This window comes from Pogoniulus pusillus, chromosome 10 (assembly GCF_015220805.1).
Source record: "Pogoniulus pusillus isolate bPogPus1 chromosome 10, bPogPus1.pri, whole genome shotgun sequence".
Lineage (NCBI taxonomy): Eukaryota > Metazoa > Chordata > Aves > Piciformes > Lybiidae > Pogoniulus > Pogoniulus pusillus.
Window position 1 is genome coordinate 8,522,624 of NC_087273.1, and position 27,454 is coordinate 8,550,077.

Below are 27,454 nucleotides of genomic sequence, written 5' to 3' on the forward strand. Positions count from 1 at the left end.
TGCCATCTGACCTGAAACACAGGCGTTGGTCTGCTTCAGGTTAATCTGCTGGGGAACAGGCTCTGCCTTTTGCCTTGGCTGCTGAACCTGGGGAACATCAAAGCTGAGGGCGTTTGCATGATTGCTTCCTGCAACAGATGCATCATCTCCTAATTTTCATCAAGCCAGTGTAATAAATGCAGCTGGCACCAGAACAGCACCTGAAAAGGTCAGGAGAAAGGAGGACATCTCCTCCAGCTCCACTTCTCAAAAGGAAACACAATCATTCTGCTTTTTCCTCTTCCATCCTGGTCTTTCTTAGCTTATCCACTGCCCTGTCCTTTCCCCTCCTTTATTATATTCATGCTGGGTGGGTGGCTGAAGACTGGCTCCAGTCCCACCTGGCTCAAGTGAGACCTGAGTGTAGGGTTTGGTGGAACTAAGCTGTGGATATCGAGCTATTCCTCACCCTCAGTGAGTTCAAGTGGGGTAGAAACAGAGAACAAAGCATATTTTGGATAATAATGCTTATGATGATCTTAAAAGGTCTTTTCCCTTCAGACCACAGCCAGCCTGGGAAACTGTTTGGGCTGGGAGCATGTATGGGTATGATTTATGGTAGGACCATGTAAAGCCTAGAGCATCTCCACTGAGCTTCAACAGCTTCATCCCAACCTGTCTGCCCAGAAGCATGCAGCCAGATTCAGCTGCCTCCTGGATTTAGGGACTTCAGGAGTGCCACCAAATAGGGTCTGTGGCAGGATGGATGCTGAGCAGGCAGCTCTGATGCTGGGAGTTCACCAAAGGGCTTTCCACGGTGTCCACACCACACTTTATAGTTCAGTTATTCCTACCACGTCCCCCCCTGAGCCGTGGAGGATGTGTTTATGTCTCCAGCCCCCTGTGCCAGCCAGGGCCCAGGCACAGGACAGCCTGAAAAACAACAGCTGCAGCTGCCAAGTGGTAAAAGCTCTTTGTGAACAGGTTGCGCAGAAATGTGCTGGAGGCCCCATCCCTGGAGACATTCAAGGTCAAACTCCATGAGGCCCTGAACAACCTGATCTAGTTGATGTCCCTGCTGACTGCAGGGAGGGTGGACCTGCTGATATTTGAGGGTCCCTTCCAACCCAATGCCTTCCAGGATTCTGTGGTGAGAGATGATGCTCGCAAAGGAAGGATGCCTGTGCTGAAGGTGATGGCTGCAAACACCCCTATCCTCTTCCCACCTCAGACCCTCCACTTTTGGGGGATGTCTGTCCTCCCACACTACCATGGCAGGAAAACTCTACCACCAGCTTAGTTTATCTACAAAAATAGCAACTCCCCCTTTTCCCCAAAGGCTTCCTACCTCCCCCCACCCCCTTTTGGCTCAGTTTCATCTCAGAGAGATTTTATTTATACAGAGAAAATAGTTGACATAGCTGAGTGCAGAACATCCCCTTCCCTGGCCCTTCGGGCAGCCAGAGTCTGGCACCAGCACAGCAGATGGCCTGACTCCTCTCCAGCTCTCCTGCCTTGTCCCCACCAGAGAGCTGGGAACCTGCTTCCATCACTATTTCCAGGCTGCCTCTGGCCTCCCTAATTGTGTTTTATTTTTGCTTGCCTGTCAGTGTGCTAATAGCTCATCAACACGTTTCCAAGTGGCATCCCTGGAATTAATGGAGTAAGTAAGTGTTAAGCACTCAGCGGCTCAGACCAGAGCTGAAGGCATCACCTTGGCTTTGCACCTCATGTTCCTACAGCTCCAGCCTCCAACAAGTGATTTCCCACCACAAACCCGACAGAGTTTGCAATGTGGGGACCAAACATAGCCTGTTTCCATAGCCTGTTTGGGCATCCACTGCTGGATTGATGTCACCTTCAGGTGCCAGCTCCTATTCAAAAGTCCTTTCTCAAGCAAGAAGGAAGCTGTCACCTTCCCTCTCTCATGCCCCACAACTACCTCAGATAAAACCACTGACCTTCAGCATATTCAGTTTATCCTCCTGGAAGCTACAGAGGTCTTTTTGATTTGATATTTAGCCCTTTCTATTTTTTATCAGCCAAGAGCAGCCTCAGGCACCCAACACAAGCTAAGACCCAAGTGGGGGAAGCCTTCTGCTCTCCATCACCCCAGCACGCCCAGAGCAGCCTGAAGCTTTGAGCTCTGCCTGGGTCAAAGGGCACAGCCAACAGCAGTTTGGCTCTGGTGGGACTTCACCCTTGAGTGACCAACCTCCTAAGGGCATTCTGGAGCCCACTCACTGTCCTGCTACCTCCATTGCTCACAAAGGCTGCTTTAACTTCTGCTACAAAGAACCAGGAGCTGCAGGTGTTTAAATTCTTACTTTATTTTGGCAACAAAGCTACCTGCAGGTACAACCAGAAAAACAGGTGTTGAGTGCACAACCATTTCTCACAGGGCTTCAGATGATCCATTATTCCACAGCTTTAGGAAGGGTGTTTTTTTTCCATAGAGCCCCCAGACTTCTTCCATCCACCTGTATTACAGAGACCTGGACTTGCAGCTCCATCAGCCCCAGGGGATTCCTGTCCTCAAAAGCTGTAGGAGATGAACAGGAGGGGGAAAGTGGGAAGGGCAGTGCCCCAGGTTCCCCCTGAGGTTCTCCTCCAGCTTCTGTCATCCAGACCAGGGCCAACTCCTTGCAAAAGCTTCAGGAATCAGAGAACAACTCTTTCACAACCTTGTAAAGTGAGAAGCTGCAAGTCCCAGGTACAAACTTCACTCCAACTGGACCATCCAGGAGAAAAGGGATGGAAATCACCCCAGCATGGAGGGCCTGGCACAGCCCTGAGCTGAGGCAGCCCTGCCTGGAGCTGCAGAGACAGATGCTTTGCTAGCCCTGTGAGTTATAAATAGCAGGATGAGAGCAGCCTCTCCCTAATTGCGTTCCTTCCAGTTGGACAGAAAAAGCCCAGATGGTGTCTCAGCAGCCAGGCAGGGGCAAAACATCAGCCCCAGCCCCTGCAGTCTCCTTCTCTGCAGACTTTCAAACCCCACTTAGATGCTTTCCTGTGCAACCTGCTCTAGGTGATCCTGCTCTGGCAAGGGGGTTGGACTGGATGATCTCCAGAGGTCCCTTCCAACCCTTACCACTCTGTGATTCTGCTGTGGGACAGAGGATTTGAAGTGTGTTCAAGCAAGGAGGAGCCTGAACAGCTTCACCTAACCCAAGAGGTGAGGGCCAGCAGCAGAGCTCTCCCTGCCTGTCTCCAATTGCTCCTGGGCGTGCAGTTCCAAACCACACACTGAGTTTTGGGTCGAGTTTCACAGCCATGGCCACCAGTGCAGCATCCACCAGCTCTGGCTACCACCTCAGCACCCCACCAGCTCCAGCAGTGCAGCCACACACCCAGCCCTGGGTGTGCAGTCAGCTGGAGGGGAGCCCACAGGAGAAGAAGACTACAGAGGAGGTTCAATATGCAGCATCCCTGTTTCCCCCACAATGTTCTAGGAGCCAAGGCCATCAGACCACACTTACCTGCTTTCTGCCAGCAAGCAATAAACCATGGAGCCATCAAACCTATTCTTCTAGCCCCAAATTGGGACAAGCATTTCTCCACTTCCAAGCCACTGCCCTGCACTTTCCTACTGGGCTGGAGGGCTCAGCTGAGGCCCCCAGGTCCTGCCTCACTTCATGTGTTGGCTGAACAAGTCCCTCTCCTGAGTGCCACATACTTGGGCAGGCCCTGGCTTTATTAATAGCTCTGCTGACCTTGTTGGTGCCTGCAGTCCTGTGCCTGCTGGAACACCACATTTTTCCCACATGGCAGTGACAATCCCTTCTGCTCCTGACTTCACCCCACAGCAGCCAGCAAGGCTCGAGTTTGGGTAACAGGAGGCAGCAACAAGGGGTAAGGGGCACAAACCTGAACACAGGAGATTTTATCTGACCATGACAAGGAACGTGAGGGTGGTGGAGCACTGGAACAGGCTGCCCAGAGGGGTGGTGGAATCTCCATCTCTGGAGTCATTCCAAACCTGCCTGGATGCCATCCTGTGCAGCCTGCTCTGGGTGAGCCTGCTCTAGCAGGGGGGGTTGGACTCTGTTTCCAGAGGTCCCTTCCAACCCCCACCATTCTATGCTTCTCTTTGAAAGCTCACTGCTATGCCCTCCAGACTTAGGGGCAGTTTTGGTGGCCAGGCCACCACGCTGCCTTCAGCCAGCGATCGTCAAAGCATTCTGATGCCAAGCGTCCTTCTTGCTCCTGGCAGTGCTCTGCTGCTTGGGCACATCCAAACTCAGGGAGCACACCGCAGGATGGAGGTGGGTGACACTGTGCCCACCCCAGGGAAACACCCCAAGGTCAGTGCTTTGTCTTTCCCCTTGATGTCAGCCCACAGGGAGGATGGGAAGAAGCACCAGCTCCCACTTCTAGGAATCAAGGTCTGACTGCCCCACAGCCATGAAGAGGCTGAGCAGACCCTGCTGCTCCATCCAAGTGGAAGGGTCAGGATGCAGGAGATCAGCCTCCCTGGAGTTCTAGACCCATAGTCTGGAGCAGCTGGGGATATGGGCATGAAAGCCACTTTACACAGCAGCACTGCTCACATGAGGACTCTCCTCACCCCTCAAAGGCAGAGTGTATCCAACACCTCCACAGGACAGGGCAGCAAAGCTCAGTGCTGCACCTTCCAGCTCACGCTGCAGCTCCTTGCCCATGTTCTCCTCTACGTTTATCATCTTGGAAAATTATTTGTTTTCCTGCTGTACCATGAGCTTTCTTTCCCCAGCAAAGAGAAGGAAGGGCTTGGTGCCAAAATGAATGCAGGACACAGCAGCTGAGCTGGTGGCATCAGGTTCACCAGCTGTCCCCCTCCCACCGTGCAGAGGTAAACACAAAGAGCAGAACAAAAGGCCCAAACCGGCTAGATCCCACCTCCAAGATAATTTTCCTTCTCAACCCAAAGCAAAAAAAGTCCAGCTGAGGAGGGAGCTGTTTCTTCCAAAGCTCAGCTCAACTAAAGTTTTTCTCTTAGCCTCCTCTTGTGGTTGGAACCCGAAGAGAAGTATTTGCAGCTGGGATAAAATCAGCTTATAATGTAGCATCAGATCTACGTGGCTGTGGCCTGCATCAGCAGAACTTTATAGAGTTAGCAGAACAATCATAGCCTGGTTTGCTCCAGAGTGTGCCAAAGCTGGCTGCCCAGCTGCACCATGGCCTTATTTATTGGCTGAGAACTGACAGGACCTCTGCATGGAAAAAAAAACCACCTAACACAACACACAACTCCCCCCCTCCCCAAAATTCACAGCACAGAGGAAACAATTTGCTGGTAATGAGCAGAAGGTTCTGGAAGCAATAGCTGAAAAAGCCACAAGTTCCACCTTCACTTTGGTGAGCCACAAGCCTGCATTGTCCTCAGTAATATCCACCATCCATTCATCTTCAGCATGGATTCATACACACACACACACACACACACACACCCCATGAGCTGTCTCCACTCACAAGGCCATGACCTCAGCAGCACCCCTGGACTGAGCTCTCCCTTCAAACATTTATTCCACCCAGATAATGAGCAAGTTGCTGCATCTGCTTCTCCTCAGCAGCTGCTTGCAGGGACAATTTGCCTACTCTGGGTTTTTAATTAAGTCTGGATTGATGGCTGAAGAGGTTCAGGTCCTGCGAGGCCATCATCATTGCCAGCCTTCAGGCTTTCATGGCACCAGTGCTCCTCCTGGTTCTCCCTGGAAGGCCTTTTCTTTCAGTGATGTCCACTTGACCTGGTGGGTAACAGCATCCTTGCCCAAAGGCTCACCAGTACAGGCACTGGGGTGGTGATGCAGCCCCCATTTAGGGTGGGCAAGCCTACCACACCCAGCAGCCATCTACACCTGGAGTTCAGGAGCAGGGTGGTGGGGGCAGGTTTGGGGCAGGAGAAGACAGACATGGGCTGAGGCATGAAGAAACCAGGTGCTCCTTTAAGCTCACTGGGATGACACAAGCTGCTCATTTCACTTTTCACAGGACTCCCTCTCCAGCTTGTCCATAAATCACTGTGACGGAGAGTCTGGCTCAGACTGGTCAGACTCTGGAAATAGGTTGCTCAGAGTGGCTGTGGGTGCCCCCTTCCTGGAGGTGTTCAGGGACAGATCGGGTAAGACGTCGAGCAACCTGGGCTAGTGGGGGTGTCCCTGCCCACAGCAGGGGAGTGATGATCTCTGAGGTTCCTCCCACCCTAAACTACGCTAGGATTCATTCCTCTCCCCAGGGGATCACATCCAGCCCCTGCCCACCTCATCCCAGCCTCAGGAACCCAGATTGGGACCAGTTCTCACCATGCTGTGCTAAGGTACCACAGAGCAGCATTTTCCTCAGAGACCCAGGGGTGACACACCTGCACATTAAACTTTGTTTCTGAGCTCAGGTGGGAATTTTCAGAGTAGATGTAGGAGAGCAGAGCACATCACACACAACATCATCAGATTAATACAGACATTACTTGACATTTATTTAGAGCAGAAAAAGTGCTTCAGAAAGAGATACTCAAGTAAAGGCAAGCTACAATCACAAGATCATTGAGTCCTGGTATCTCATACATGAAAGGGGCATTACCAGATTAAGAACAAAAAAAGCTATTTTCTGGTAGAAAGAGTAAGTGGGTTTTTGGAAATAGGTATTTTATATCATGTTCTGAAACTCTCAGAAACAAAGAACCTTCTGCATTACTTAAGACTGCAAAATTCCTTAGCCAGGACATTCCATAAGGGTTTGTTGGTTCTTAAAAGCACAGCTCCACTCACAATTCTCTCCTTTCCAATGAAGTCAGGCAACATAAAACCACCAAAGCTACAGAAAATTGGTCCCCACATTCCAGCGTTACTTTAGCAAACATCTCAGGCTCAGCCTGTCAATCCTGACAAGTTTGTGCTTCCCTCAGTGCATGTCACCACCAGAACATCAAGCTGTAAATGTCTACAAGCCTACAACACCTCGGCCCTGAAATCAAGCAAAATGAGGACAAAATGCCTGTAAAGGTGACAGCAGCTGGCAAAGGAACCTGAGTGAAGAGACAACGGCTTGGATGGGTGTCTGGGGGAGAAGGGTGGCTTTGAAGCTGGATGCTGGGGCTGTTCATGCAGATACAGAGGCAGGCTGGCCTCCCTGTGCTGGGAGTTCTGTAGGCATGTGCCAACACGTCAAGCCAAGGGATGCGATTTCTGCAAGCTCATCCCCTCCAGACACTCTGAGACCCTGAATGCAAAGGGAACAAAATGTACTTGCCTCAAACTCTGCCATCTCAGCTTTATGTAAAAAGGCCACTCTCCAAGCTACCAATTTTCCCCAGCAGCTGCAAGCAGCATAGCTGCACCTCCACCTCCTGTTGTGCTCACAACCTTCAGCTGCCCCAAACCATCTTCTGCTGTGTCAGCTGTGTCTCGCTTCTCATTGTGCATCTCATTAGCTATTTTTCTGGGCTGTCTCTTCTCCAACATGGAAAATGGCCTCTTTTTGTAAGGAGTGTCACTCTCTCCAGAAACTAACATTCATCCAGCACCACTGCTCCATGGGGAACATGCTGAAGGGCCTGATGATGCTGTGCCCCAGTCCAGGGGGCAGAGGGGTGCACAATCAGCAAAACTTCTTTGCCTCAGTATTTAAACTGGTAACCATTTCACTTTGAGTGCATCTGTACTGACAGTGTTGGGTTTAAATAGGTTAAGTCTCTTCCAAGGCAGAGTTTTCCTTGTCCAGCTGAATTCAGCAGGTGTCTGGGTCACTGCTCCTCCAAAGACAGCCGGCACTTGCCATCCTGGGCAGTGTTGTAGGACTCACAGTTTTTGCACTTCATGCCTAGGAGATGGAACTGCACTGTAGAACGAGCATTGCAGTCATTGCAAAGGATCTGCATGGCAAGAAAAGAGAAAGGCAGGCTGTGGCACCAGCAGGACACTCAGCAATACACTGCAACCATGCTCCTAGCAACCACACAACTGGTCTGCCATCAGGGGACAGAGCAGAAAATACCTTTGAGACAGCATTAATTCTTTCAGCTCACACCGTGTCACCAGAGAATTTACTTTTAGTATTTAAAGGTGACTCATTGTGTAAGTCAAGGGTGCACAGGCTTTGGCTTCTTCTCTTGATGTAAAAAACCACCAGAGAAGCCCTCCAGTGAAGATAAGAGCAGGTTAACCAGAGGCAACAACATGAACCAGTCTGCTTCTCAAGGCAGACAGTGAGAGCTCTTCTCAGAAGAGATACTCCTCAAAAATCCTGACTCCAAGAGTTGGCAGGATGGGCTGTCCAAACCCTAATATGCAACTAAAGCATTAATGACCAGTTCCATTTGGTGTTACCAGTTCTGTGGTTCTGAGTTAAAACACAAAACAAGAACAAAACAGAGGCTGCTTCTCTGTGCTCTGTATTCACAAACTCAGCAGAAGACCACACATGACAGGTCCTCATCTTTCCCTCATCCTCAGGTTGACCTCTGCTGCAGGACAGGTCCCCAGTGTTCCCCTACTGCCAGTACTGCAAAGGCACAGACCTGTCAAGACCAGAGAGATGGGCTCAGGTCTCATCTCCTACCTCCACCATCATGTTCTGATACTCCGTGGGCATCGGAGTCTGTGCTACTTCATCATCCAGCTGGCGCCAGTACCTTGTCATATCTAAAGCCGAGTGCATGCACAAAGGACACCTGTAACCCCTGGCAGAAAGGGAGGGGAAAGAAGTCTGAATCAGAAGGTGGAGTGAGATAATCAAGCAAGTTCACCCAAAAGTCTTGAGTTTCGTATCATAGCAAGGAGAAATACCAAGGATTAAAATACACTTGCAAACAGACATGGAAATTAAAAGCCCCTTTGTCATTTAGGAGTTGGCTTTAAGCTACTTGGTAAAGGGTTGGCACTGGGATGTTTGCCTCTGGAAGGGGTCAGTTTGGTCTACACCATCATTAGAGATGCTTAGAAATTACTCACTCCTTTAGCATGTCCTCGTAACACGTTCTGAAAAGAAAACATGAAGGTCAGGTCAGTAGAAGAATGGAATCACTGACTGCTAACAAACTGAGTAGAGGGAAAAAGTGCACAGCTACCTCCTACCCAGACACTAGAATGTATCCTTGGTCCAAGTGAGAAAAAAGTTTTCCCACAAACTTCAGTAATACTTAGGCAAAAATCTGACACAAAGCAGATCTGACTCCATTCTAAGATCTTCTAACCCAACAGGCGGGAGCAGTGCCAAGACCGAGACAGGGATGGTGCGGCTGAGCTGCAGCAGAAGCGTGGCAAGCAGGCTGAGAAAGGGAATTCTGCCACCCTGCTCTGCTCTGGTGAGACCTCACCTTGAGTTCTGTGTCCAGCTCTGGGGCCCTCAACACAAGAGACACATAGATCTCCTAGAGTGGGTCCAGAGGAAGGCTACAAACATGATCAGAGGGCTGGAGCACCTCTGCTACAGGAACAGGCTGAAAGAATTGTGGCTGTTCAGCCTGGAGAAGAGAAAGCTCCAGGGAGACTTTAGAGCTGCATTTCAATATCTAAAGAGGACCTACAATAAGGCTGGGGAGGGATTGTTTAGAAGAGCTTGAGGAGACAGGATGAGAGGCAATGGTTTGAAAATGGAGCAGGGGAAATTCAGGTTGGACATTAGAAGGAAGTTCTGCACAATGAGGGTGGTAGAACATTGAAAGAGGCTGTCCAGAGATGTGGTTGAGGACCCATCCCTGGAGACAGGGTCAAGTACCTGTGAAGAAGGTGACCACAGGGCAGGACATGAGCTCCAACACGAGATGTGTGAATATCCTGCTTTGAAACAAGTAACAGACAGAAGACAAGAAAATTAATTCAAGCACAGCTGAAAATAGTCATACACACATCCAGGAGAGGAAACGAGAGGAAAAAGCCCAGCTCACCTCCAAACATATTGGACAGTCTTGCCTGGAGACGTTTTCAATGCACTGTGCAAAAAAGAAAGAAACAAAATCATTTATTCCATTGCATTCTTCTAAGTTTCCTTTAGAATAGTAAGAAAAGATGTAGGAAATGTTTTACTGTTTGTGTTTAGGTTTGTTCTGAGGATTAATAGGTGGCTTAGCAGATTAAAACCGAACAACTTCAAAGTAATAAGAAAAGGGTTCCCAGAACCCATTCTCATGGCAGCAAGCTAGCTCTTCCTATACTACAGCAAGAACAGGAGCTCAGATCTGCCATCAACAGCTCCTTTCAGAAGACCAAGGTATTTATTGTCTATAGCTTCAACTGCCAGTGAAAACCATCCCAAAAGTGCTGTGTTGCTGCTGGATGCACTTAGAGAACTTGCCACTCTCCCCATGTGTATGGAGCTGTGGCACCACTGGTTTTCACCTTCCAGGTGTTGCTTTGGTTATTTTAAGATATGTAGTTAATTGGTGTATTTTTATCATAGAATAAAGGGACCTGAAGGATCATCTGGTCCAACCTTTCTGGGAAAAAAACCATGATAGCCTAGTATCCTGTTCAGCTGCTGGGGACTCCATCACTATTACTCCAATGGCTGATTGTCCTTGTAATGAAAATTTTTCTTCTTGTGCCCAATTACCCATTATTCCTTGTGACTCCTTCATCTTCTTTGTAGCTTCCTTTTAAATACTGCTGAGAAGATCTCCCTTCAGCCTTTTTCTCCCAAGCCTGAAGAAACACAGTTCTCTCAGCTTTTCCTTATATGGCAGCTGATCCAAGCCCTTGGATCATCTCTGTGGCCCTCCTCTGGGTTCTCTCCACCCTGTCCTCATCTTCTTTTGCACAGAGAGGACCAAGACCAAAACCAAGCATGACATTCCACGTGAGGCCTGACCAGCAATAAGTAGAGTGGGACAATGACCTTTTTATCTGGTGATGTCCTTGTTGATGCAGCCCAACACCCTGCTGTCATTCCTTGCCACAGCAGCACACTATAAACTCATATGGAACTTGCTGTCCACCAAGACCTTCAGGTCCCCTTCCATAGAGCTGCGCTCCAGCTGTGCTGTGCTCCAGGATGATGTTTTCCCAGATAGAAAGCTTCACACCTGCCCTCACTGAACTTCACAAGGTTGTCAGCCCACTCTTCCAGCCTATCCAGGTGTTCCTGCAGGATGGTTCTCCCTTGTGAAGTGTTTGCTTCCCCACTCAGATGCCAAACTTCATCAGGGTACACTTGCTCCCATCATCCACACCACTTATGAAGATAGGGCCATAAAACTATCCAAGCACTAGAACACCTCTCCTATGAGGAAAGGCTGGGAGTTGAGGTTGCTCAGCCTAGGGAAGGGCCAGGGGGACCTTATTATGGCCTTTCAGTGCTTGAAAGGAGCCCATAAGAAAGATGGGGACAATCTTTTTAGCTGGGCCTGTTGTGATGGGACAAGGGGTGATGGTTTGAAACTAAGAGAGGGAAGACTGAGATAGAAGGGAAGAGAATTTTTGCACATAGAGTGGTGCAACTCTGGCTGAGGCTGCCCAAACGGTTGGCAGAAGCCCCATCCTTGGAACCACTCTAGGGCAGGTTGTTTGGGGCTCTCAGTAACCTTGCTCTAGTTGAAAATGTCCCTGTTGATGGCAGGAGCGTTGGATAAATGACCTTTAAAGGTCCTCTCTGACATAAACCTGTCTGCGATGCCCTATCAAAGAGTGCTGGGCCCAGGACTGACGGCTAGGGGAACTGGTCTGACAAGGAGCTCCTTGCCAAGACCCTCTGGGCGCAGCCAGCCAGATCCCCACCCCCGGCACAGCTCCCCCGGTCCAGACGGCAAGGCAGCCGCTTCCCAGAGGCAGGCTGCATTCCTACCTTGTGCTTTCCTCGGAGACTCAAGCTGAGGCACAAATTGCATGTGGAACAGTGGAAAAAGTCCTCTTTGGGCCCAATCCTGAGGGAAAAAAGGCGTCAAGCCGAGGCCAGAACCCACTCCTTCCCTTCCGCCCCGCAACCGAGTGGCGCAGGTCTGGGGCCCCGGGACCCGCCCGCCCCTCACGTACCTGCAGATGCCGCATTCGGCACAGTGGTACTGCTTCTTGTCGCGGTCGAAGAGGTGGCAGATCTCGCAGTAGTACTCTCCGAAGAGGTTCTGGCAGCCCTCGCAGCGCTGCTGGGCCTGCCGCGGCAGCGGGGCGGCGGGAGGAGCGGGGAGACGGCAGTCAGGTTTCCAGCACACAGACACACGCACAACATGGCGGAGCCTCCCTCTCCCCCCCCCCCTAAAATGGCGGCGGCCTCCAGCCCCGGCTCCCCGCCGCACCCACCTTCTGCAGCAGGCGGCAGCGACTGCACTGCACCTCGGCCACACGGAACCGGTCCAGCCGGTGCCCCTCGGCGCCGTCGTGGCACAGGCGGCAGGCGTACAGCTTCCCGCAGCACGGCGCCTGCGAACGGCACGGCACAACCTCAGGCGCCCGTTACCGGCACCCCAATCCCGCCCTGCGCTCCCCACCTCGCCGCCGCCTCACCCGCAGCAGGCAGCCCCGCCGGTAGTGCTCGCAGCCTTCCTCCCCGCCCGACGCCATGCTGCCCCCGCCTCGCCCGGCCCGGCGCTGCCGCCGCTTCCGTTTCCGCCGTTCCTAGGCGCCGGTGAGGCGCTGCTGGCAGCGACAGCACCGAGCGGCGCTCAGCGCTGCTCAATTAGCCACCCTTCGGAAGGACTTTTCCCCCTCTCCCGTTAAACCTTCCCCCAGCTTAAAAATCTACCCTTCGTTCCACCCCATAAACCCAACTTTCCTTTCTCCCCTCTTCCCTATAACCTTCATTTCCCCCCCCGTTTCCCTACAATTCCTCCTTTTCTCCCCATTCGCCTAAAACCTTACTCTCCCCACCCATTTCCCTAAAATTTCCTTTCTTCCCATTCTCCTGAAAGTTCTTTTCCCTCCCTCAAACCTTCCTTATTGTCCCCCCCAAACCTTTCTTCTATCCCTGAAACTTTCCTTTCCCCACCCTTTTCTTCCCCTTTTTTTCCTTCCCTAGACCCTTCCTTCGAGTCTCACTTAAAACCGTTCTTACCCATCCTCAAAAAACTTCTTTACCTCCTCCCTAAAACCTTTCTTCCCCCCAAAACCTTCCATCTTCCCCTAAAACCTTCCTCCTCCCCAACCCCCAAAAGGGCCTCCTATTCCCCTAGATTCTTCTTCCAAAACATTTTACCCCCTTCTTCCCCTTACCTCCAAACTTTTCTTTCATCCCAAGCACCTGAAATTCCCCCCCCCCCCTCCAAAATAAACGACCCCCAAATCTTGCCTGCTGGATGCAGCAGAGGGGACAGTGGCCTGCAGCTGCAAGTGGCTTGGGTGGGTTTGTCCACGAGTGACATCAGAAATCTCTGCTTGGAAAGGCCTTCAAGAGATTCGATGTCAGCTGTTAAATGAAAGCTGATTCCCAAGTCCTAGAGACAACAGATAGGACACCATGTCCAGGGAAGACCAAGCCCATCTTACACCTGCAAGCACACACCGAGACCTTTGCAATCTGTCCTTTTATTTACAGATTTTAACATACATGTCAAAACACAGCACAGCCACAGAGCTGGAGATATGGTGACATCCATCCTGCGTTCTGCCACGGCACATGGATGGGACAGGCTGTGTTTTGTGGAAAAGACAAGATCCAAAACTACATCACACGGGGGAGTGAGATGTGACAGCAGCCTTGAGCTGCTGCAGAAGAGTTGTGAGCGACACAGGGATACCACAGAGCTGAGTCCAGCCAGCTCTCAAGGTCTCCTAAGAGTCTTGAGATAAAAGCAATGACATTTTTTCTCTCCCCCTGAGTTTTACACGTGTCTCATTTCCCCCCAAGGAACCCCAAGGTTCCTTTAGGGACCTAAAAGGACTGATGACTTCAGTGAGCTACTGAGCACTCAGCAAAGTCATTCACAGTGCTACTGGCTCAGCATTTTACACAGATATTCTTCCTTCATCCAGCACAGCCAGACAACAGGCCCAGCTAAACACCTGCAAGACAACTACCCAGACTGGGGGATGAAAGCATGGAGGGAAAAGGGACCTCACATGAGGTCACACTGCTTGCATTAGCAAGGGTGTCCAAGGAACAGCTGGGAACAGCTGGGAACATTTACAGGTTGTATTTCTTGCACAAACATTTTCTTCACTGACATTTTGTCAAGGCAAAAGTGTTTTCCAGTACAGGTCAGCCAGCCCCCACCACAACTCAGCTGCAAATTGAGCAGCTCTCTACTCTCCCCACTGTTCATTTAAAAAGAAAAGGCCCTCATGAGGGCAGCAGTTAGACAAAGCAAAGCCCAACTTCCTTCCAAATCCTCCAAACCAGCTTCTGCCCTTGCCACACACCACGTACCACTATTTTTCTCCAAGCACCCTCAAACAAGACCTGGCCCTAGGCCAGAAAGTCAACATCTCAGGAGCTGTGTTGTGCATGCAAGAAATGCAGCGGCGATGGCAGCACAGGCTCTGTCCTCAGGCTGGACCTGAGCCACTTCCCATGGCAGTCTGCTGCACCAACAAGAGCAAGGGACGCTCCTCTCTCCTGCAGACACCTTGCAGCTCTAGCACCTGGAAAATCTCAGGCAGGTTGTCCCTACTGTTGCAGCAACCTGCAGCAAGAGAACAGAATGACGTCAGGGACAGGCTACAACACCACAGAGGTACTGCCTCATGATGTGCTTCCTCCATTACAGCTACAGCTGTGCACTTAGGGAATCATTTCGGTAGGAAAAGGTAAGACACACAGGAGACAACTTTAGCCAGTTGTCCTTTTCCCCAACTTCTACTATCAGGACTGTAGAAATAAAAGCCTACCTTTACCTTTCCCAGGCAGGTATGATATTCTCCATAGGTCTAATGCTCAACCCTGGGGAAGCTGTCTTCTAATGCATCAGGCAACAAGGTCCCTGACAACTGTAACTTGGGAAAGAAAAAACAGAGGCTCAGCTTCCAGGAAACAAGAGAACAACCAGAAATCACCTTCTAAGGACATAAGCAGTGCCCACATGTAACTTAAATCTGTTCTTTGATCAAATCTGGCTTTTAATGCTTCCTCCCCAGCACAGTCTGCCAAATCTCACCTGAAGTGAGGCAGCCAAAGTCATTGCCTATGGAATTACTAATCTCTCACATAACATCTCAATTTTTAAGAGAGCTACAACTTCTCCCTTTCTCTCCCTATGCCAGGGTCCTATAGTTTCTTCTTCCCTACTGCACTCAGTCCCTTGACATCTAACTCAGCCAGATAAGCCCTCCTTGAAGCACATGTCCCTCTTGGTAAATCCAGGCAGCTGAAACAGCAGCAGTTCATGTCATCTGTCTTAGCAGTGAGAACCTTGTATTTAGCTGACCCATTTGCATCATACAGAGCCCCATGTTTCATCTGTGACCCTTCTCTTTTCCCCTAGCATTAATACCTCAGGTCTTTCACTCAGACAGTTAAGAAATCAAGCAAGTTCTGCTGTTGTGAAGAGTCACAGTGGAAATTTGTGGGTCACAGTGTTCAGGAAGCCTTGAATCAAACAACCACAGAGCAGCACAAACTATTTTATTGCTTTTTTACCTGCTGTGAGGTCAAGCTTGGGTTATGGAGGTCTATAGCAGCAAGGGAGGGGACACGGGACTCTAAAATGGTTTTATTTTCCTTTCTCAGGAATCTGGGATGCCATGCTGCAAAAGACAAGGAATTACTGTCATAATGCACTCTGCTTCCTGCCAGCTCTTTAGTATTCAGGTTTTATTTAGGGGACAGCAAAGCTCATACCTTCCACTCCTCTCAGTTCAGGAAGATGATTTAGCTCTGGCAGACGCACATCTGTCTTAGAGAATTCCCATTTTTTCCTGTTGGCCTGAAGGATGTTTTTTTCATTAGTTACCTGTAATCAAGGGCATAAGTATCAGCTCAAGAAAATACAGGAAGAATAAACCCAGAGAAACTAAAAATATTCTGATGTGTGAAGGACTCTGTTCTGCTCAAGTGTCACTTGTACATTATAAGCAACAGAACAGGCACAGCTAAAACCACTCCATCAGCAGAACGAGGCTGCAAAATACAGCACTTGGAGAATGGCTTGGATTAGTTGCCTGTAAAAAGGGAAATGTTCCTCCTAGCATGGAGAGAATACTGCCTAGGTAGTGAGTGCAGTGGGAAGCTTTCCTTTTCACTTGTTTTCATCATCAGTTTTCAATACATTTATGGCATGACTAAAGAAGACCCTGCCCATGTTCAATCCAAATCCTTGGTTCTGCTTCAGTAGCACAGCACATATGGTTTATTTCTGGCCAGGCAGGAGGCCACGGATACATTCTGAGTCCCAAATGCTGTGCTGGACTCTTCCTCTCATTAAAACTGACACAAAATGTTTCATAACAGATAACTATTAGCAAAAGGTAACAGATGACACACTTGTAGAGACAAAAAAAGGGGTAGAGAAATGTTTCTAGCTGGGAGTTACGGTGAAGGCTGCAACAGATGAATCCCTGATGGTAAAACACATACTTGAGTTCACAGTTTATTTACCTTTGCTTTGCCAAATGGGGAAAGAGAGAGAACTTACTGATGTCAAGCTGACGCTATAACGGCCTGCTGGAGAATGCTTCCGTTGCTTTAGAAATGGGTTCAGGTATTTTTTACTCTTTTCATCAACTCTGCAATCAAAAATGTCCCAAACTTTGTATTAACTGGGGTAACACAGACAATATAAAAAGAACAAATCTAAGGCATGCACAAATACTGTCATTACATGCTTACAAAGAAGGCTCGTGGGGAGAACACCCTTTGTGAGCTCAGTTAACAGAGCAGTTTGGTCCAAAAGACAAAACCACCACTCAAAGCAAGGCCATTCTCACAGCAGCTGGCAAACTGTTGTTCAGAACTTTGCTAAAAGCTGGCACACACAGACCCCGTGCAGCTGCTCATGGTGAAGCCAGGCTTTTGCATTCATGTACAATCTTCCACCCAAGAGCTGCTCCCAACCCTGTCCTGTCACAAACCCACAAGCTGACGTTCTCACATCATTACCCAGCACCTCTCTCAGGACACTACAGCTCCTCAGCAAGTTGGACGATGGATAAAAGCTCTTCTAGCTCTGCTCCCATACCTGTAACTAAGGTTCCCAGGCACATGACCCATTCCGACTGCAGTGGGAGAGAAGTTCTGGTTGATGGGAGGGATCAGTGTTATGCCAATGTTCTTGGCATAGTCCAAGCTGCTGCTGGAGTCTTTGAGGCTGGTTTGAGGGCTCATTTTGAATGGGTTGATGGCACTGTCATAGAGGGAGCTCAGGCGGGAGGCTTGGTCTGCTTTCTCTGCATTGGCTTTTGAGCGATTTACCTTTAAGGGCTTTGTTTCTCTGCTCTTTGGGTCGATGCTGAAGTCCTGTTTGGGAAGAGAAATGCCATCTTTCTCTTACAGTCGTGTCTAAGAGGGAGCTTAGGGCAGGTTAAAAGTCAAAAGCCTGAATATGAACGACTCTGCAAAGATCTGTTGGAATTGTTTTTAGTAGAAAACCTCTGTTTTCCATCAAATGGGAGAGGACTGCTCAGGGTTCCAGCACCCTCTGTAAATAAGCCACCTTAGAATAGGTTTGGGAATGATTATAGAATCATCATAGAATAGCTGACGTTGGAAGAGACTCAGAGATCATCTACTCCAACCGTCCATGTGCAAGGACACTTGGCTACTCAGAGGTTTATCCAATCTGGCCTTGAACACCCCCAGGGAGGAGGCATCCACAACCTCTCTGGGCAGCCTTTTCCAGAGTCTCACTACCCTTGTACTGAAGAACTTCATCCCAAGTTCCAGTCTAACCCTGCTTTCCCTCAGCTCCAAACCATTCCCCTTGTGCTGTCTCTAGACACCCTCATGAAAAGGCCCTCTTCAGCCTTCCTGTAGGATCCATTCAGCAATTGGAAGGCATCTCTAAGATGCCCCTGGAGTCTTCTCCAGGCTGAACAGTCCCAGCTCCCTCTGCCGGTCCTCACAGCAGAGGTGCTCCAGCCACTGCATCATCTTTGTGGCCTCAGCTGGACTCACTCCAAAGCTCTATGTCCTTCTTATGCTGAGTATTTGAGGTAGGGTCTCACAAGAGCATAAGATGGAGGAAGAAGAGCCTCGTTCTGTGTCACTTCTGAAGAACTGAATTAAGAATTGAGCCCAGTGTCACCTCAGTGGTACTCTGTATCTGGCTGAAAGCAAAATATGCAGTTTTGGAAACAAGGCTTTAATGTAGGGCACATGAGCATGTTTTTGTGCTTCAACATGACTGATGCTTCCCAGTTTGTTCTCCCTTCAGCTCCAGGTTTCTCAGTAACTACAAGGATCTGACCAAACATTCATGTGCAGACTGCTGAGCCAAGCACTGGAGCAACCCTGGAGCAGCCCAACAGCTGAAATCAAAGGCACAAGACTTCCACACAGCAGCCTACAGGCTGTGTTGCACCGAGGTGTCAGAGCTTTGTGGTCAAGGGGTAAGGTACTGTCCTCAACTGGGCATCCTGAGCACTGTTAAGACTCACAGTGGCCTCCCAGGGTGAGCTTCTCACATCACACTTCTCTAGGCTTTTTTAAAAGCATGGAATGGACAATTATGCTTCTGGGTTTGCTATGAACTTAAACTGCTGCACATATTTATACAGAAAAAAAAACAGTAATACAGGTTTGGAGAAGAAATATGGACCAACCTGGACAGCAAGCATTTTTCTCTCTTCTAAAACACCATCTTTGTCCCCTTTGCTGATTTTTGATTTCTTTTGTAACTGATGGTCTCTGGCCTCTTTCTGAATCTTCAACTTAAGCTCCTGAGTAAATCTACATTTCATATAAGGAGGATAACAAAAAAAAAGGCTTCTGTTAATCTCCATGACATCACCAGCTGATGTTCAGTCCAGCCTTAAAAGTAATCAAATAAGTCAACTAACAAGGCAGTCCAATAGGCTGTGTCCCTTAAAATAAGTAAAACTCTGCAGCACACACGTTTTACATGTGTGAAATGACTGTGACCTGAAGTAAGTTCCTCAGCAATTAATTTCCTTGTACCTCAGCCTGGTGTGGATGCAGGCAGTGAGCACAGTGTATGCCTGTGCTGCCCAAATAAGGCACGACTGGGCGCGCACCCCAATGAATTAATGTGGTGACAAGGTGCTGAGGCAAACATGCCACTGTAGTGTGTTCCCTTTCAGCTGTTCTCTTACTTCCAGGAAGGCTAAAACCAAACAAATCCAAGACATTCAGGGGCTGTCAGCTCTGCAAGCAAAGCACTCTATCTTCAAGTGCAACTGGTTAATCTCCTTCTAATATTAGCCTGTTTTGGACAAGAAATGAACTGTTTACCTTTCAGCAAATCCATCCTTGTTAAATAAATCACACTGCAAGAGCTCAGCACAGGATGGTCTCTTGTCTGGATCAATCTGCAAACACTTCTGTCAAGTCAACATCAGGAGGAAAATATGTTAGAAATCACAGAATGGGTTGGGCTGGAAGTGACCTCCAAAGGTCACCCAGTCCAACTCCCCTGCAACAAGTAGGGACATCTTCCACTAGATTAGGCTGCTCAGAGCCTTGTCCAGCCTGACTTTGCATAGGTCCAGGGATGGGGACTCAACCCCATGGGCACCACCTCCCCTGGGCAACCTCTTCCGGTCTTCCAGCACTCTCATGATGCAGAACTTGTTCCTACCATACAATTTCGATCTGCTTTTCTCTCATTTTGAACCAGTGCCCTCTGCAGCCTTCACACAGTGCCCTTCAGCTACTGGCAGGCTGCTACTAGGTCTCCCTGGAGCCTTCATTTCTCCAGGCTGAACAACTCCTCAGACTGTCCCACAGCAGAACTGCTCCAGCCCCCTGGTCATTTTCATAGCCCTCCTCTGGACTCCCTCCATCAAGTCCATGTCCTTCCTGTGTTGAGGACTCCAGAGATGTTCACAACACTGGAGGGGAGGTCTCCCCAGAGCAGAGGGCAGGATCCCCTCTCTCCATCTCTGGCCACACTGCTTTTGATGCAGCCCAGGCTGCCATTAGCCTTCTGGGCTGCAAGTGCCCTTTGCTGGCTCCTGTCCAGCTTCTCACCCACCAGCACCCACAAGTCTTTTTCTGCAGGGCTGCTCTCAATCTCATCAACCTAGGATTGCTCTGACCTAGGTGTAGGACCTTGCACTTTGCTGTACTGAACCTCATGAGATTCTCCTCAGCTCACTTCTCCAGCCTATGCAAGTCCCTCTGGATGGCACACATCCCATCCTTCAGGCTTATCAACAATACCACTTAGCTTGGCATCATCTGCAAGTTTACTGAGGGTGCCCTCAATCTTGCTGTCTGTAGCACTGATGAAGATATCAAACAGCACTGGTCCCCAAATAAAACAAAGGCTTTAGTATTTCTGAGTGAAGACAAGGAAGAAGCTCAAAATCTGCCCCTTTCAGGGTCTGCTGAATCGAGACAGCACAACCCAGAAACTTCAATGTTTGCTGGCTGCCTCCAACCACTGATGCTCACAAAGACTCAATGCACAGGGAATACCTGTCACACAGATCACTCTGCTCAATAAATCTCTCTTGATTTCACTTCCATCTGTTTGGTTAAGGCTTTACAATTTGTTTTAATCATTTAGCATTTCAAGTCCATCCACACAGCACTGCTAGCAAGTAAGCAAGGGGCCATGTACAATGCATCCACTTAAACAGCGGACAAGGGGTAAAGCTTGCAAGGAGACCTCTGAAAAGATGAAGTGATGCAGTGAGGTGTACAGGGGATGCTCTCAACAAAAAAGCTCTTCTTCACCTTGCAAATCTCCTTGGAAAACCTAATTATTTGAGCTCTACATGCTGCAAATCCTCCCTGAAGGACATGCTGTGACCATTTTGGCTCTGGAGATGACTGGCTTGGTGTCTCATCACCCAGTATGGTAGCTGTTGTATCCTTGTAGTCCTCACCGAGCTACAAACCCAAGCAATCCTTCTTTGCATGGATAACTCAGTTTAACAGCCCTAGACCTTTCTGCACATTGTATTCAGCTGCTTAAAGCAAAATAAAGAGAGAAACATTAATAATCAGTGATCAATTAACTACCTTGGCTAAATCTAGCACTGCAGCAGGTAGCTTGGGATATCGTTTGTCCAGAGACTCAGCCTCCTTCACTTCAGGCAACCTCATGCCAGAAAAGAGGGGATTTTTATAGAATAACTCCTGGTGTCTTGGAATTAAATTACCTGGAATCACACAAATGAAACAACCACGTGGAAGCAATACAGAACAGTCCCAGGGAACACCTGAGAGACTGAAATACTGTGTCAGCACTATTGTTAAGGGCCAGAGGGGTGTGCTTACCCAGGCACTTGGTGATGTGGTAGAGCTGGTCAATGTCTGAGTCTCCAGGGAAGAGAGGCTCTCCTGTGAGCATTTCTGTTATCAGACAGCCAATAGCCCACACATCCACAGCTCTGGAAAGAAACAAAACATCCCAGCTCAGCATGGCTTCACTCACCTCTTTGATCTAAAGGCTGACCCAGTCCAGCCTTCAGCAGATTGCAAGCTCCAGGGATAACTGTGCCCTGCTAAACAGGAAGAGAGCTCTTTATCAAACTTATAAACACCCTGAAGAATGACAAACATTCAGCTCTGGAAGCAGGCAATTGCAATCAGAAGCCTGTCAGGTATAAAATCAGGTTCCAAACCCCAATGCTTTAAAAATACTAAGAAATCAGAACACATTAGTGGAATCTTGCACTTTAGAGAGCACCAAGGTAAGCAGCTCCTCTTTCTGCATCAGGTTCTTCAGGCACATTTACTTGAACATTAACTTTAGGTAATCGAGGGACATATTAAAACCTGCACAATTGCACTATCAGTGCTGTGAATTAAGCAGTTTAAGTTCTGACCTGCTTTTACAGCACTGGGGATCCCAGTAACAAAAATCTCTTTCATCCTACCTCCTCCCTCCTGAAATCACAGAATCATATAATGGTAGGGGTTGGAATAGACCTCTGAAAATCAAGTCCAAGCTCCCTTGCCAAGGCAGGATCACCTGAAGCAGATCACATGGGAACATGTCTAGGCAGGCTTTGAAAGTCTCCAGAGATGGCAACTCCAGCACCTCTATATGGAGAATTGTTTAGAGGGACTTTTCTACCTTCCCTCCACAACTCCAACTGCACAGGAGTAAGGTCTAGCACAGCCTTCCTCAGTACCTGCACCAGCAACTGAAAAGCTCCTACAGACAACAGATTAGGAATGCTGAGGGCTCTATTTGCCTTTCAAGCCAGGAAAGCTTGTAATTAGCTGCAGAGCTGGAGAGAGAAGAGGAAGACTTAAACCTTTACAAGTGAATAACCAGGGAGTGCTGAACAGCATCCCTTTAACCTGTTTGCCAAGCAACAGTCTCCTGCTTCCCTAACAAACAGAGAATCCCCACCAACACTGTCCACAAACCCCTCTGCAGCCTTGCCTGCCAGGCTCTTACTTGCCATACTTGCTGTCTCCCACCAGCAGCTCTGGGGCTCTGTACCATCGGGTTGCCACGTAGTCTGTGTAAGCTTCGCCAGAGGCTGCCAAGGTACGGGCAAATCCAAAGTCACACAGCTTGACAACTCCTGACTGGGAAACCAGGATGTTCTCTGGCTTAATGTCCCGATGTATTATCTGCACAGGCAAAAAAAAACAAGTCGAAATGAATAAAATTACCCATTTTCCATTGTAAGTTGAGTGGCTTATCAAAACCAGTAGCCCCTTCACACTGACTGGCTCACCAAAAATTGCAGCTTCCTCACATCCAGGTTGAAAATCCCATTTTTTGCAGGCATGGGAAACATATGGAAGCTGCAAGAGACAGTTGTGTGCACACAGTCCAGGAACAAGTGCACAGGTAAACACACAGTATCTAATTTTTTTGTGTATCTCTCTGCATAAGTTTTGTAGGTATTATTTACTAGAGGGATTTTAACATGCAGAGTTTAGGATGCTTGAAAATCCAGCCTTAGCACAGACTTCAAAGCTGGAAATGTTGCAAGGGTCATGGGCATGTCCTGCAGTTAAATGCATGAAGTATTTGAGGATTTTGTAAGAGACACCAAACTCAAAGTATCTAAATGTGTGTTTATGTCTACAGTTACCTAGAGGGGTTAAATTGGGGAGCCTCTTAGGAATAAGCTGAGAACAAAATGTTTAAACTAATGAAGAGAAAAAGGCAGTATTGGATCCCCATAGAGTTCTTATTACTGTCTACAACTACCTGAAAGGGCATTGTAGCCAGGTGGGGGGTGGCCTCTTCTCCCAGGTAATAAGCAATAGAACAAGGGGACACAGTCTCAAGTTGTGCCAGGGTAGGTATAGGCTGGATATTAGGAAGAAGTTCTTCACAGAGAGAGTGATTTCCCATTGGAATGGGCTGCCCTGGGAGGTGGTGGAGGCACTGTCCCTGGGGGTCTTCAAGAAAAGACTGGATGAGGCACTTGGTGCCATGGTCTACTTGATTGGATGGGGCAGGGTGATAGGTTGGACTGGATGATCTTGGAGGTCTCTTCCAGCCTGGTTGATTCTATGATTCTATGATTCTGGACCTTTCCTTTGGAAGACATTCCCATAAATCAGACAAACTACTGGATTAGCTGACATCAAGCTCTGACATATCAGTTTCAGTCCTTCCCTTCTGCCCTGCCTGTTCCCCCTCAAACAAAGATTCATGTCTCTAAGTTTTAATATATATTTAAAATAATAGGGATCCATGAATCCAAGGTTAAGTGCAGCACTACCTTACATACTTACATTATGGCTGTAATGCATACTTACATTATGGCTGTGACAGAAAGCTATTCCTCTCATGATCTGAAACAGGTATTTCCGAACCCTGCTGTAGTCCAGCCCGTTTGGAAAGGCCTCAAGGTCATCAAGCACCGTGTGATCCACAAATTCAAACACCAGGTACCACCGTTTCTTCTTTTTATACACTTCCACCAGGTTCACCAGATTCTCATGCCTGAGTTGCTGTTATAAAACAGGAAACATAATTCAGTTGCAAGCCAGACAGGGTGCTGCCTTGCAAGGCTCTACTTGTCATGGCACTCACATTCACCACTCTTAAAATCAACTCATAAAATCAATTCATTGGCATTTTAGAATACATTTCACTTTGCCAACTCTGTACGTGCCCAGAGAAGGGCGACAAAGCTGTTGAGGGGCCTGGAACACAAACCCGATGAGGAGAGGCTGAGAGAGCTGGAGGTGTGCAGCCTGCAGAAGAGGAGGCTCGGGAGGGGGACCTCATTGCTGTCTACAGCTACCTGAATGGGGGCTGTAGCCAGGTGGGGCTGGTCTCTTCTCCCAGGCAACCAGCAACAGAACAAGGGGACACAGTCTCAAGTTGTGCCAGGGGAAGTCTAGGTTGGATGTTAGGAGGAAGTTCTTCACAGAGAGAGTGATTGGCATTGGAATGGGCTGCCCAGGGAGGTGGTGGAGGCACCATCCCTGGAGGTGTTCAAGCAAAGCCTGGCTGAGGCACTTGGTGCCATGGTCTAGTTGACTGGATAGGACTGGGTGCTAGGTTGGACTGGCTGATCTCGGAGGTCTCTTCCAACCTGGTTGATTCTATGATTCTATGTTATATTGTCAGGATGAGTGGTGATAGCTTCCAGAAGGAAGAAGCTTGATTCAATTTAACCATTAAGAAGAAATTCTTCCTCATAAGGGTGGTGAGGAACTGGTACAGGTGGTGCAGAGATGCTGTGGAGGCTTCAAGCCTGGAAGTGTTCAAAGACAGGCTGGATGGGGCCTTGAGCAACACGGTTTAGTAGAAGGTGTCCCTGCCTAGGCAAGGGAGGTTGAAACTAGATGATCTAGAGGATCACAGCATCACAGAACGGTTTGGGTTGGAAGGGACCTTAAGGAGCATCTATTTCCTACCTCCCCTGCATAAGCATGAATATTTCCCACTAGATTATCATTTCCCTTGCCTGCAGCAGAGCAGCTCACTAGGGTAATAACTACAGGAGCTTCAAAATATAAACGTTCTCACTCTATTTAAACTATCTCGGTGCAGTGGCTTGCAATGGAGACATAAATGTCTCCCAGCTGAACGAGAAGCTACACATTTAAACATAAACCCACAAAAAAAGCCATTGCTTTGGTCTGACTTTGCTGGAAAACACAAGCCTGCCCACCTCAGCTGCCCAGCCAGTGCACTGCTCACCTTCAGCAGTTTGATTTCCCTCACGGCGATCTTCCTCACCACAGCATCGTCCTCGCTTTCCAGGAACTTCTTGACGGCGACGATCTGCCCGTTCTCCTTGTTTCGGCACTTGGTCACCATCCCGTAGCTACCTTCTCCCACCAGGCCCAGCACTTGGTACTTCTCCATGGCCACAGTCTCCCTGTGCGGGAGGTGGAGGAGGAGGAAAGCTGCCTTACGGTGGCAGGCGGAAGGGACCGGGCCCTGCCGGAGCCTCGGGTCGCGCTGCCGCCCCGCAGCAACAGGCCCGGGCTGCCCGCACGGTTGCCGGGGCAGCGGTCTGCCGCAAAGCGCAGTCGCCGCGCACGGCACACCTGTCGCAAGAGCCGCGCCGTACAGCGCTCCGCTGCCTGTGGCTGTCGGAGGAGGGAGCCTGCTCCAGCGTTGTGTGTCTAACGTCCAACCTAAACTTCTCCTGGCGGAACTTGAGGCCATCGCTTTTGTTCTAGCGTTAGTTACTTGTGAGGAAAGTCCGACCCTCCGCCTCACTCCCCGCCTCCTTTCAGGGAATTAGCAGTGAGGCCTCCCCTCAGCCTGTCCCGCACTAAACCATCCCAGGTCCCCCAGCTGCTCCTCGCCAGACCTGTTCCCCAGACCTGTTCTCCAGACCCTTCAGCGGTTTGATGGCCCTTTTCCAGACATTCCTGCGAAAAACGGCACCCGTGTCAATAAAAGAATGGCAAAGCAGGATGTAAGAAGAGGAGAAAATGAAAAGATGTCACTATGAGAATGGCAGAGCAGGGTGTGTCAGAGCTAACTAAGCTGGAGACGCTGGAACCTAGGAGTGATAACAGCGCTGTGAAGAGATGGCCCCTGCGAACAGGGGACGTAAACAAAACGGGTGTGCCAGAGCTAACTGAGCAAGGCTGGGGATGAACGATAACAGAAAACACCATGAGCAGGGTAGGTAAGAGACCATAAAGCACGCAACTGTGAAGATGCAAATAGCCGAGTCACAAAGACACCTGAGGAAGACTTGTTACTTCAGCCTCACGACCACCAGAGAGACCCCCAGGAGGATTAGCAGGCATGCACAACAGTTCCAGGAAAGACCACAAACTCCTCGGGCAGCGTTTGACTATGTATTAAACTGCTTTGTGAATATAGAATCATAGAATCAACCAGGTTGGAAGAGACCTCCAAGATCATCCAGGCCAACCTAGCACCCAACCCTATCCAATCAACCAGACCATGGCACCAAGTGCCTCAGCCAGGCTTGGCTTCAACACCTCCAGGGATGGTGCCTCCACCACCTCCCTGGGCAGCCCATTCCAATGCCAATCACTCTCTCTGCCAACAACTTCCTCCTAACATCCAGCCTATACGTACCCTGGCACAACTTGAGACTGTGTCCCCTTGTTCTATTGCTGGTTGTCTGGCAGAAGAGACCAACCCCACCTGGCTACAATGCCCCTTCAGGCAGTTGTAGACAGCAATGAGGTCACCCCTGAGCCTCCTCTTCTCCAGGCTAAACAACCTCAGCTCTCTCAGCCTCTCCTCATAGAGTTTGTGTTCCAGGCCCTTCACCAGCTTTGTTGCCCTTCTCTGGACACCTTCCAGCACCTCAACATCTCTCTTGAATTGAGGGGCCCAGAACTGGACAGGAAATAAAACTCCTGCAGCTGCATGTGTACAGTGCGCAGCTGTGGAGGTAAATTCCCCTGCACCCAGTGCTGCTCCTTGCTTGCCAAAATAAAACTCCTTAAACTTATCTCTAAGCTTTTGGTGGCTCAATTTTAACACTCTACAGCACCTCAATGTCCTTTCTTGGAATGAGTGACCCAAAACTCAACACAAGTGGCCTCACCAGTGCTGCCTACAAAGGGATGGTCCGCATCCCAGTCCTGCTGGTTACACTGTTCCTGATACGGGCCAGGATGTTGGTGGTCTACGTGGCACACAGTGACCAGCACCCCCAGGTCCTTTTCCACCAGGCAGTTTACAGCCACTCTGCCTAAATGTTGGAGGTTGTCATGACCCAAGTGCAGGACCCAGCACTTGCCCTTGTTGAATCTCATTCCACTTGCCTTGGCCTGTCCAGGTGCCTATGTAGAACCTCCCAACCCTCCTGCAGATCAACACTCCTACTCAACTTCCTTCCCAACAAAGCCAGCCTAAGAGAGCACCCAAGGCATGCTGGAAATGTACTTGACTAGAACAAGTAAAGCCCTTATAAAGCATTTTTCTTGAGGTTCTTTTCCTAAAGCCATTAAGGCACATCAAGAACAAGTGACTAAGCAATCTCATGGCATGAAAATGTGTGGTGGGCAGCATGCCACGATGAATACCAGTATGAATTCATTTAATGAATAATCCCTGCCTGAGCAGCTGCATGCTGTG

The 27,454-nt window shown here is 49.2% G+C and overlaps 2 protein-coding genes across 4 annotated transcripts; both read right to left on the reverse strand.

The window, feature by feature from the left end:
- Window positions 1-6,406: 6,406 nt before the first annotated feature.
- Window positions 6,407-12,571, reverse strand: RCHY1 (ring finger and CHY zinc finger domain containing 1). Its single transcript, XM_064149770.1, has 9 exons — window positions 12,393-12,571; window positions 12,189-12,308; window positions 11,925-12,040; window positions 11,737-11,815; window positions 9,845-9,889; window positions 9,676-9,734; window positions 8,910-8,936; window positions 8,518-8,638; window positions 6,407-7,831 (listed from the first exon to the last, which is right to left on the reverse strand). The coding sequence occupies exons 1-9, from the start codon at window positions 12,447-12,449 to the stop codon at window positions 7,703-7,705; spliced, it is 753 nt and encodes a 250-aa protein (XP_064005840.1). The 5' UTR covers window positions 12,450-12,571; the 3' UTR covers window positions 6,407-7,702.
- An 822-nt stretch (window positions 12,572-13,393) lies between these two features.
- Window positions 13,394-25,392, reverse strand: CDKL2 (cyclin dependent kinase like 2). Of its 3 annotated transcripts, none has more exons than XM_064149773.1 (13): window positions 25,076-25,392; window positions 23,680-23,874; window positions 22,355-22,533; window positions 21,223-21,335; window positions 20,965-21,104; window positions 19,228-19,316; window positions 18,579-18,705; window positions 16,997-17,274; window positions 16,454-16,544; window positions 15,661-15,772; window positions 15,460-15,566; window positions 14,718-14,810; window positions 13,394-14,506 (listed from the first exon to the last, which is right to left on the reverse strand). In XM_064149773.1, exons 1-12 carry the CDS (start codon window positions 25,241-25,243, stop codon window positions 14,751-14,753), a joined length of 1,659 nt encoding a protein of 552 aa, XP_064005843.1. In that variant the 5' UTR covers window positions 25,244-25,392; the 3' UTR covers window positions 13,394-14,506; window positions 14,718-14,750. The 3 variants fall into 3 exon arrangements, with proteins under 3 accessions (XP_064005843.1, XP_064005841.1, XP_064005842.1); XM_064149771.1 differs by having other exon boundaries at window positions 14,718-14,816; XM_064149772.1 differs by having other exon boundaries at window positions 14,712-14,816.
- Window positions 25,393-27,454: the final 2,062 nt, after the last annotated feature.